The sequence below is a fragment of the Nicotiana tabacum genome, chromosome 4 (assembly GCF_000715075.1).
Source record: "Nicotiana tabacum cultivar K326 chromosome 4, ASM71507v2, whole genome shotgun sequence".
Taxonomy (NCBI): Eukaryota; Viridiplantae; Streptophyta; class Magnoliopsida; order Solanales; family Solanaceae; genus Nicotiana; species Nicotiana tabacum.
Genome location: NC_134083.1, coordinates 85501051 through 85512278, shown reverse-complemented (window position 1 = coordinate 85512278; position 11228 = coordinate 85501051). Strand labels below are relative to the sequence as shown.

At 36.7% G+C, this 11228-nt stretch overlaps 1 protein-coding gene across 2 annotated transcripts; it reads right to left on the bottom strand.

The window, feature by feature from the left end:
- Positions 1–3105: 3105 nt before the first annotated feature.
- Positions 3106–10472, bottom strand: LOC107789754 (SNF2 domain-containing protein CLASSY 1). Of its 2 annotated transcripts, none has more exons than XM_016611624.2 (6): positions 9934–10472; positions 8860–9056; positions 7760–8013; positions 6090–7559; positions 5717–5872; positions 3106–5410 (listed from the first exon to the last, which is right to left on the bottom strand). In XM_016611624.2, exons 2-6 carry the CDS (start codon positions 8903–8905, stop codon positions 3476–3478), a joined length of 3861 nt encoding a protein of 1286 aa, XP_016467110.2. In that variant the 5' UTR covers positions 8906–9056; positions 9934–10472; the 3' UTR covers positions 3106–3475. The 2 variants fall into 2 exon arrangements, with proteins under 2 accessions (XP_016467110.2, XP_016467111.2); XM_016611625.2 differs by having other exon boundaries at positions 8860–9050; positions 9934–10250.
- Positions 10473–11228: the final 756 nt, after the last annotated feature.

Genomic DNA, 11228 nt, shown 5'->3' with positions numbered 1-11228 from the left:
TTCCCGATCCACAATCCACAGTAAAAGCCTAAAATTGGTGCCACACAATCCGAAACTAGCCAAATATTGTATAAACTAATCAATATATGCTCAAAAGTTTATAATTTAACATTAGAGTAACTACCCCACCCAAATTGGAAGATTCTTAAAATTCACCCCCGGGCTCACGTGCCCGGATTCCGAACATATTTGTAAATAAATATTACCCAGAACCTCACGAACACAAATATATAATTTCTACTCAATTTCATAATCATTTTCGTGGTATAATCCCATTTTTATCAAAACCTAGGTTTTTCAACTAAATCCTATAATTTTTACAATTTATATGTTAAAATCTACCCAAAATCCATGTATTAAACCCACGTTAAGTAGTGATTACTTACCTTACAATGATAGGTAAAAAATATCCCTCTCCAAGAGCTTCAAAATCGGCTAACCCAAAGTGAAATGAGAGAAAATGAACCAATCCCCGATTTAAAACAAGTCACTGCGCAGTTGACCCTTCTTCGCGTATCGCGGAAGAAGTCTCGCGACCGCGAAGGCAAAGCTGGCCCAGGCCTTGAGAACCTTCATCGGGAACACGAGGGTTGTTTCACGATCACGAAGGCTTGTCTCGCCTGAGCCTTGCAAACATAGTGGTACCTTCACGAACGCGAAGGGTAATGATGATGACCCCTCCTAGGCCCCCTTTCCCCGAAGCGAACGCGAGCCTTTTCACGTGAACTCGAAGGCCACAGGTCCCAGACCTTCGCGGACGTGGACTGGGAATCGCGAACGCGAAGAGCAAATACCCAGAACCAGTCCAATTGCACTAACAATAGCAGATTTTTAGACTTAGCTCCGAGTGGTCCGAAATTCACCTGAGCCACCCGAGAACCCGTCCAATTACACCAACAAATCCATAAACATGGTCCGAAATTCACCTGAGCCACCCGAGAACCCGTCCAATTACACCAACAAGTCCATAAACATAACACGAAACTGGTCGAACACTCGGAACACGTAAAACAACATAAAAACTAAGAATCGCACCCCAAAATCAAACTGAATCAACTTATGAACTTCAAACTTTTTAACTAGTGCCGAACGCGTCGAATCTTACTTAGACAACTCGGAATGATACTAAATTTTGCGTACAAGTCATAAATCACTATAGGGACCTATTCCCAATCTCGAAATTCCAAACGGACCTCAATAATACCGAAGTCTACTTCAAACCAAATTTAAAGAACTTAAAAACCTTCAATGAGCCACCTTTCAACATTAAGCACTGAAATGCTCTCGGATCATCCGAAACTCGATCCGAATACATACCCAAGTCCAAAAACCATCATACGAACCTATTGGAACCATCAAATCTTGGTTTCGATATCGTTTGCTCAAAATATTGACTCAAGTCAAACTTGGCCATTAAGACTACTATTAAGGAACCAAGTGTTCCGATTTCGACCCGAACCCTTCCAAACCCAAAATAATCATCCCCGCCAGTCACAAAATAATAAAGGCACATATGTGGAGTCTTAATTAGGGGAACGAGGATCTAGAAATAAAAAGAATAGGTCGGGTCGTTACAGCATTCGTTTAGATAGTTAAAATGCATAACTTGTTTTTTATTGTTTAGTCTGTAATTACTTTGTACTTATTAGTCGTATTAATTTTTTCATAACATAGTACTTTTAGGTTATGTTCATTTTCATTATGACTTATTAATTATAAATATTTGTTTTAAGCAATTTTATTATTTTCTTGTTGAATATTTTAGTACAATGTCATGGCTCATCTCACATTATTTTGTATTATTTTCTCAGGTAACATCATGTATAGTATATCTTACTAGGACCAAATAAATATTTGAAGCACAAGTTATATCTTTTATGTTATAAAGATTTTACCAACAAAAAAAAAAAAAAAAACCAAAATCGAAAAATTCGAGAAAAATAAAAATTGAAAAATCTGACTTTTATTAATTTGTTTTGGTTTATAGATTTAAAAACCCAATATAATTGGTTTGATTTGGTAATTAAAAAATTCGAATCAACCTGACGTGTGTAAGCCCCTAGATATTTATAACTTTCATACAAAACTAATATAATTCAATGGAATACAATTGAAATACAATTTCATACAACTTTAATCTTTAATACATATCAACAATTTTATGCATAAAGAGTCTTTATAACCTAAATATACATTTCATATGACGATTCATATAGTATACAACATGTTTCCAACTTTGGTACGACACTCAAACAAAAACAAATACAACTACAACAATATACAACTTAAATATAATTTTCATACAACTTTAATACAATTTTGTATGTACATTGTATGCCATGTGCTCTTCATCTTTTTCAAGTTTTAATCGGACAATTCTACCACAGTCAACTCTAGTTTTTATCAAACACCCTCAAAGTTGAGATATAAACTCCAAAGAATATCTTCATAATATTATTAGAAACAAACAAATAATATTGTTTGGATTTGCGACAACATCCCATCCAAACAAATAATATTTTTAGAAAACCTTAATTCGAATTCAAAGTTTTGAAGCTTTTTAGTGGTTGTCAATGATAGAGAGTCAAACACTTTCAAAATTTATTGATTGACAATTTCAATTTGAACACCAACTGTGCAACATGAAAGAAAATTGCTAGGTTAAAATTTCATAGTCAAACGATTGAAATCCATTGATAAATTCCTTAAATAAAAAAAGAGAAAGGAGATGAGAAAAGAGAGGTGGAGAAAATCGAAGGAAGAAAAACAGGACTGAGGAAAAACATAGACAAGGAGAGAGAAGGAAAAACTGGATGCGCTATAACGGATCTCCCTATTAAATTACTAATATTAAAGGAAACTCATTTATACTAATTTATATTTAATTGATAAATTGTATATCAATTTATAATTAACTTAAAATTTCAATAGTGACAAGCAATAAATTTCAAAAGTAGTATAGATAAGTAAAAATTCCAAAGAGGATGGAGGCAAGGAGATATTCTTGCGTGGACCAATCTCATAGGAGCAACTAATTTGAAGAAACTATACGATTGAGCACTATATAAAAAATCAGTTATAAACTTGAAGATCAAGCACAGGATATTCAGCTGAAGATACAGATATACTATAATTCAAACTAAAAAGATACAACTTATTAACTGAGTCCTTACACATTACCACAAAGAAGAATAATACAAACAGAGTAGAGCATTTAGCGCCTACTTGCTTAAAATCCCAAATCCACCTCACTGTATTCAGCTCGAGTTGCATATATAATTCAAAATCTTAAAGCCCCCTTATTTAAACCGAGTCCTTACAATTTGTCACAAATAAGCACTAATACATTAGTGTTTCACACGTACTGATTTTAAATCCTGAATCCGCCTCCAAATGTCCAAATGTGATGGTAACACATTGTTTCCACAGCAAGCCGATATCTGGCTCACCACAGTCCCTTATTGGGTACAAGGACTTATTCCTGCAGACTTCCCATATTAGAAGCCTTCTCATTTTTCATAATGGCATGGAATAATGTAGCTCGATCCTCCTCGACAATCTCTCTCAACAATTCATCTTCAATTTTGGGTGCTTGCCAGTGAGAAGGGTCTTCCACAAGGTCTTCACTGAATATCATGCTTGAAACCCACTCTTTCCATGTCGTTCTTTTGTATTTCTCCTCTTCCAGTGTGCCTGTGGCTAGGAGCTGGTAGACATACACAACTTTGTCCTGACCAGGCCGAAAAGCCCGTGCAATGGCTTGCTTGCTCTTTGAAGGATTCCACTCTGAATCCAGTAATATTACACGTGATGCTGCTGTCAAGCTAATGCCTTCTGCACAAGTTGTAATGGATGCCAACATTACCTTTGATGGTCCTCCTGGCTCCTCAAATTGATCCATTATCCTTCCTCTTTGGAAAAGCTCAATGTCACCTTGAAGCACCAGTACTTCGATGCCCTTTCTCCAACCATAGAACCTCTCAAATATCTCCAGGAAAAGATTAATCGGAGCAATATTGTGGCAGAATATCAAAACCTTTTCTTTCCTGAGGAGACAACGAGGTATTAGGCTCATTACGAATTTGACTTTTGAACCCAACTTCAGATCAAACTTGAATTGCTGAAGAGCCTCGAGCTCCTCTTCCTTGAAGTACTGGCTAGAACATGCTGTCGTTCTGATCAACCAAGGATGGATTGCACCAAGGGTAATCAACAGCTCCAACTCCAGAGGAAATCCTTTGTAGATGGGCCTTTGATTTTGCAGCTTCACCAAAATTTCTTGCTGAAGAGTGGTTGATTTCATCATCAAGGTGTAGCATTGTAAACCAGGGAGTTTATCGGATGATCCACCGTCATACACATCTATGAATCCACCTGTTAGTTTCTTCAATATGTTTAGGCCTTCTTTCCTTTTCTTGGGGATGTCTGAATCAATGACACTTGAGATTTTATCAATAAACATCTTTCTCGCTCGATTTTCCAATGAAAAGCGAGATGCACCTTTGTTTTTCTTCTTGTACTTGGGATCCAGCTCCTTCAAGACCTCATCAACAAAGATTGGCCTTGCTAAGGTAAGTGTGTTGAAATACTCCCCAAAATTATTCTGGAATAGTGTACCAGAAAGCAAAATCCTAAGTCGTGTATTGACCTTCATTAGACCCTTTCTTAACCTGGATTTTGTACTTCTCGGATTGTGCCCTTCATCAAGTATCAGGAGCCCTGGACACTGCGTCAACACCTGGGCCATATATTTCCTATGCGCATAAGGTGAATCTTCCCGTGTCAGTGTTAAAAAGGAGGTATAGCCCATAAGGAGAACACTGGGTTGCGAAAGCCACATCTGCATTTTTTCAAGGCAGTCCAAGACATGCATGACATCCTGGTTGCGAGGGAGACCAGGACACAATTTCATCTTTTCCCTCAAAACCTCTCCCTTATAGGTTTGACCACCATGAATTTGGTAGACTGGCACAGGAATTTTCCACTTAAGTACTTCTTTGTACCAGGTGTAGAGTGTTGTCTTTGGAGCAAGGACCAATGGCCGTGACCCAGGAAATAACTTCAGGTAGCTTACAAGGAAGGCAATAATTAGCAAGGTTTTCCCAGCTCCTGGAGTATGAGAAATAACACAGCCACCTCTCTTTTTGCATTCTGGTTCCATTTCCGCAGGTACTACGGATCCAGCAATATTTTTCCACAGAAATTCAAAGGCTCTCTTTTGGTGTACCCGTAATTTATTTCTAAGATCAGGTATCAAAGCCCAGACATTGTCTTCGCCTTCTCCCGATGATGAGGGTGCATTTGAAGAAGCAGGAATGGATAAACTATCAAGGCCATCTTCATCCTGCTTGTAATCTGTAGCTTCTTCAGTTCTTTGTTCCTTGCTTGAACTGTAGTTTGCAGAAGGCATCTATAGATATGAACAAATGGAATTCTAGTAAGCATGGCAAAGGATATAAACAGCAAAGAGTTTAATAATAAAAGCCTAACATGCAAGAATGATAGTCTAGATCTGCTTCAACATGCTTCCTGAATTACATGCCGAATATACTTCCCATTACGTGTAGGATAAAATGATGAGATAGACCAAGACAAAGCTTCATCTCTTGGTCAAACACATTTTTGAAGTGCCACCACTTCGTGGAGGGCAAATCTGACATCTTAAGCAGGTGCTTCAGAATAAGAGCAATGAAAGAAGTTCGAGACTTTGACTTACAAATGGTGGTGGAACATCCTTTATTTCGGTGCTAACAAATCCACATAACCGGCAAATAATTCCGATTTCTTCATTAAGTCGATAATCATGTCGACAAACTTCTCCACGTATTTCAGCTCCTATCCTGACATCACTTGCATATTGAACATGGGAATCCTGTGCGGCATTTCATAAGGAGAAGATTAAGCATAAGGTAACATAGCAGTACAGAAATAAAGTGGTAGGTGAAAGAAAAATAACGTTCAATGTTTGATCAAGACAATACCCAAACATAAAACAGTGACCAGTCCGATAATTCTCCAGTAGCAGAAAGTACATTCCGTGAACAATAGAATGAAGGTTATCAACACCAGTAACTATTCAATAGACATACCTCACTGTCATCAAGAAGATAACATGATGCCAGGGCTAGTTCCATCTCCTTCCATAACAAATCAATTTCTGAAATCTCCTCCTCCTTATTCGCTGAGACATTCTCAGTGGACTCTCTATGACCAGATTTTGTTGACTGAAACTCTTTCCATTGATCAATTATTGGTGGTTGTTCCTTATTAAGGGTGGCATCAATGTTTGCCATGCACCTCCTTATCAACTCCTTGTACACGTTAGCCGCTACAGCACCCTTTTTAAATGATCGTATATCATAAATACTGTCCTTCTTTGAAGTATTTCTTTTGTACTTCTTATGTGAACCTAACCCCCCACGTCTACGATCAAGTCCCATGAATTTTAACTTAGAAATTTTGACTTGCCCCCAGCGTCTTGCTTCTGGTTTTGTGAAGTTCATCCTAGAAGTGTTCCTATTATGCGATGTTGAAGAGCCATTGAAATAAATGTATCTGGAAACTATTTCACCAATTTCTGCTGACACATCTTCAGGAACTTCGACATCAAGTGGAACATGTTCATCGCCAATCAAATCAGTTCCCACAGGAGGCAGGGGAACAATAGCAAGTTGACGTTGACTGTCAGCTGTAACTGATTTCTTGTCTGCAAGCGTATTTATATCTGATTTGAGTGCGTTTCTCCATCCAGCTGAACTTTCAGAGGGCTTCTTCTCTTGAGGTCTAATATTTCCTCCAAAAAACTTTCTCTCGTAAGACCTGATATTTTCTTCAATTTCACCATTCTTATAAGCATGATCAGCTTGAATAGATAGTGCAAGTGGTAGTTCTTCATACTCTACTTTTCTCCTACCCCCAACTAACCGTGTCATCTCAACATCAAAATCTGTCAAATCATCATCACATCCATTGTAACGCTCTGGCTGCACAAATCGACGCTTTGACCTTCGTGGGCCCATAGGGTCATACAGAATCAGAGGCCCAGCTTCACTTGCGTCACTGGTAGAATTTACGACAGAGATATCCCTACTGAATTGAACAGCAGCGGTTGTTGAAACTCCGTTTTCTAACTTGAAATTCACAGAGTAAGAAAGTTGGTCCATATTTGGTTCTTTTTTGTCAAGATCATCATCCACAATCTCATAGACAATCTGGTTGTGTATCGATCTCACATCAAATGTAGCTTCTTTCAGAACCGATGCAGCCACTAACCATGTGAGGTCAGAGGAGAATTTTCCAATAAATAGTTTAAAATTCTGCAACGAATTGCAGTCCTCAGATGAACTCCAGCGATAATGTTTGTCTTCACAAGGTTTAGGTTCAAGTCTTTGGAGAATGGCAATCTGATCAATGTGCAGCATGTTTATCTCTTTACTTAGGGCTTTCTTAACAATAGGAGGAGGACCTTGAGTGACATAAACGCTGACATAAAATTGGCAAGTACAAGTGAGGTCATGAGGCTTCCTCTCTATTGATCTTATTTTTGCATCAATCCATACCTACATGGAAGAATCAAAGGTAAATAAGCACAACCATTTATTAAGCTTCACAGGAAAGAAACCCTGAAAACAAATGGAGAAAGCACTATGTGCCACACCAGCAGAAGTCAGGAAGAACCCAACTTCGGTACAACAATTGAAAATGTCCTCTATTATTTGGATAAAAGAAGGCTGCAAAATTATCCAAGGCTGCAACTTACAGGCTTGACATCTTGCTCATCATCTGAATCTTCTGCTTGGTAAGGGATTGAAAGCGCACAAACATCAAGTCCGGGTCGTAAAAAGCAAGCACAATCAGATAAAGTAGCTTTTCTAGACCTTATTCGAAGATCTGTTACCGGAATATTCTCCTCAATCACCTCCTCATTAACTAGAACATAAGTAGTGATGGTCCCTACACTAATCCTAAGGCGCTCCACAGCATGCCAAGAGCCGTACCAGAATGCCTCAAAAGCTGTCAAATGATACAAGAATAATCAAAGTGCGAGACAAAATGAAGATGTAATCCTATGTCGAATGTATAATTTACAGCCTCATTTCTACACGAAAAAAGTGAATCTATATTCAGTTCTGTCTTGATTCTCGTATCAATCATTGGAAAGAGGATAGTTTGCATCAAAAAAGAATAGTAAGTCGTTTGCTTGATATTAAAATATCCATTTGTAGCAAAAAATGACTAAAATCAAATTTTGAAAGGAGATTGAAAACAATAGTCAATGCTTCAACCAGAGGCAGCAATATTGCAACCGCTTACTGAATAGCAGTATGAAAAATTTGCACAAACCAGATTCTACTTGTTTTCTAGAGTTGGAATTGCTTATAGCTCAAAAGTATGTAGTCGTGAACGAAAAAGGAAAGAACTGCTACATGACAAATATGAAGCAGGAGAAAGAGTATAGTCTTGCCCAACGAATACACTTAGGTTATGCTATACGTGGTTGATTTGGTTATGGGAAATAATAAGCCTTACCAACCAGCAGACCATCAAAAAAAGGTCTTCAGAAACATAAATAAATTGTTTAAATGAGATTTGATTCCTTGCAATCCAGTAGCATCCAACAATTAAAAGATAAACGGCGTCACAAGATTCCACTCCATCAACTTTTTGCTTCTATAATCAGTTCTACATGAAGAACTTCCAAAAAGTGTTTTAACAATTCATAGTGGAAAATGATTAACTTTCAAAACCAAATCCAACTTAAATCAGCAATATTCTCCCAGACAGCTTCTCAAATGATGGCGATTGTATTAACCAAAAAAAAAAGAGAGAAGGAAACGCAGTTCACAGGTCATTGCTTACGGTGTGGATCAATTGGATGGGCATTGTAATGTAATTGCCTCTTCATCACCACTTAAAGATTCAAGTCCAACCTTGTCAGCACAGCCAGAAGAAAAGAATCACTCTAATTATGCCCAATAGCTGCAACTAATACTGACAAAGCCGGATTTGAAGGCAGCACTAAAGCAACTTGCAATGTACAATATCTCCATCTGTAGCTGCAAAAGTAACCCACTGTTTAAATTCCTGGATAGTCAAAACAGAAGGAAAAAAACTATTTTGTAAGATGATATAATTAGGAATACTGTTATTCTTTCTCATTCCTTTTTTCTTCTTTAAAAAAATGGCCAAATCTTCTTATTCCATTTTCTTGGTTTTTTAAAATTCTTTTTTCATATATATATATAACACCAAATAATTAATCAGTACAATTTTTCACTGTGTTTCCTTCTATGCATTTCCTGAACGACCACACAGTTTGAATATCCGTGCTGGACTTTACATAATCATAAATATAAACTGAAATTTTTTAATTTCTAAAGATTAATTAGCTCAGTATGAAAGGGTGAAAATATACTCTATTTTATCTAAGAGACAAGCGAACAGAGTTACAACAAAAAGTGAAAATTTCTATCATGCGTAACTTATGTGGAAAAGTTTCTCCTTCCAGGAAAAAGACACATAAAGAAAACAAAAATCTTAAGAGAACAATTCTCATAATGCAACTTAGCTATATATGTTGAGTAATTGACTTAAAAACGTGATGAGTACTCGATTATCCATAACCACTAATAAACTGGAGCATTTCAAATTAGTAGCAAAGGATTGAAATTCATGTATTGGCTAAGTTAATTTTCCAATGCAATAACGGTAGAAAAAAGCAGTTCAGTTGAAGCTATAAAAATTGCGCCAAGTTTGCTATTGAGCAGGAATCATCTAGGCATAAAAACAGAAAAAATGCTGCACGTTCATAAAAGAATCCCCACAAAAAGAAGCTACTAGTAAAAATACTAATAACACCTAAGCATAGCATGGCAAAAAGGAGTTAATTTATCAAATTGATAAACCAAAGTCATAATAAGTCCAGAAATATACCCTGAATCTGACAGAAATGTTGTCTCCTCCAGCAAATTCCAATATATTTTCCCCAATTAGGAACAGCTAGTTGGATAGTTGAATTATTGAATTAGCTACATATCAAATGCAAAATCAGAGGCAGAATAAGTCCGGCCGAGTTTTATGATATTCCGGCGAGATTGATTCTGCACCTTTTTTTGCTGCAAATGCATTTGTAAAAGCCAATTCGGAAAGTGGAGTGTGAGAAATTGAGTGAATAAGTGAGTGGAGAGCGAATAAGGGAAAAGTCCAGTGGGTTAAATTGACTGAGAAAACCGATTCTCCTCTTGGGGTTTGGGCTTATTGTCTGCTTTTCTGCGTCATATATGGGGTTTTGTGCTGACTACTAATGTAGTGTCTCCCTTTTTCTTCATGAGTTACGTTAAATTTGAGGTGAATACTTTGGAGTCCGCAATGGTAAATCGCACAGTTAAAGAGAGCGGTGAAAAAAAAAATGATATTTTCCAGCTCTGACTTTGGAAATCCAAGTTTGTCAAGTCTGGTTTCATTTTTTGTTTCTGGAAATTTGATTTTAATATTTTTTCCATTTAAGTGACCACATTAAATTTTCTTTATAACGAAAGTACGATAAAGAGAGAAAAAAAGGTCAATAAAGAAAACTTTATACAAAAGGAAAGACAAGATTTATAGGAAGAAAGAAATGACAGAAGTAAGATGACAAAACAAAACCTTTCTCACGAGTAAATGGAGGCTCGGTCCTTATCTGAATTAACGTGTTGAAAGAAGATAAACGCGAAAGCAGTTGGTAGGAACATTGGTTACCGAGATTAAAAGCCAATACCTAGGAGTAGTAGTTGCAACTAACGGGGTTCAAAATTCATACACACTAGAAAAATCGAATCAAATTTTACAAATCAAATCAACTTTTTAAATAAAAATTACTTTGTTTAGCATTGAGTTAGGATAAAACAACTAAATCGACGTATAAATCTATTTTCTTTTAATATGTTTTATAAACTTTAGATAGGTTTTTTTTTCTGAAAAATAATATACACAAAAATATTTGTGATCCAGTGATAAAATGTAGGCCAAATAGGTGTACGATCCCTTAAATTTGGCTTCCGTTTCCATTTTGACACCTTAACTTAACTCTTTTCCTATTGAAAACTTTAATTGTACTTTGGACTATACCATTTAAACACAATGCATGACCGGGCTGTAAAAACTTAAGCGCGTGTTTTTAAACGCTTCCCACGTGGAATAACATACCAATAATAATCTGACACGTGTTTATTTATCCAGGTCGGATTAAA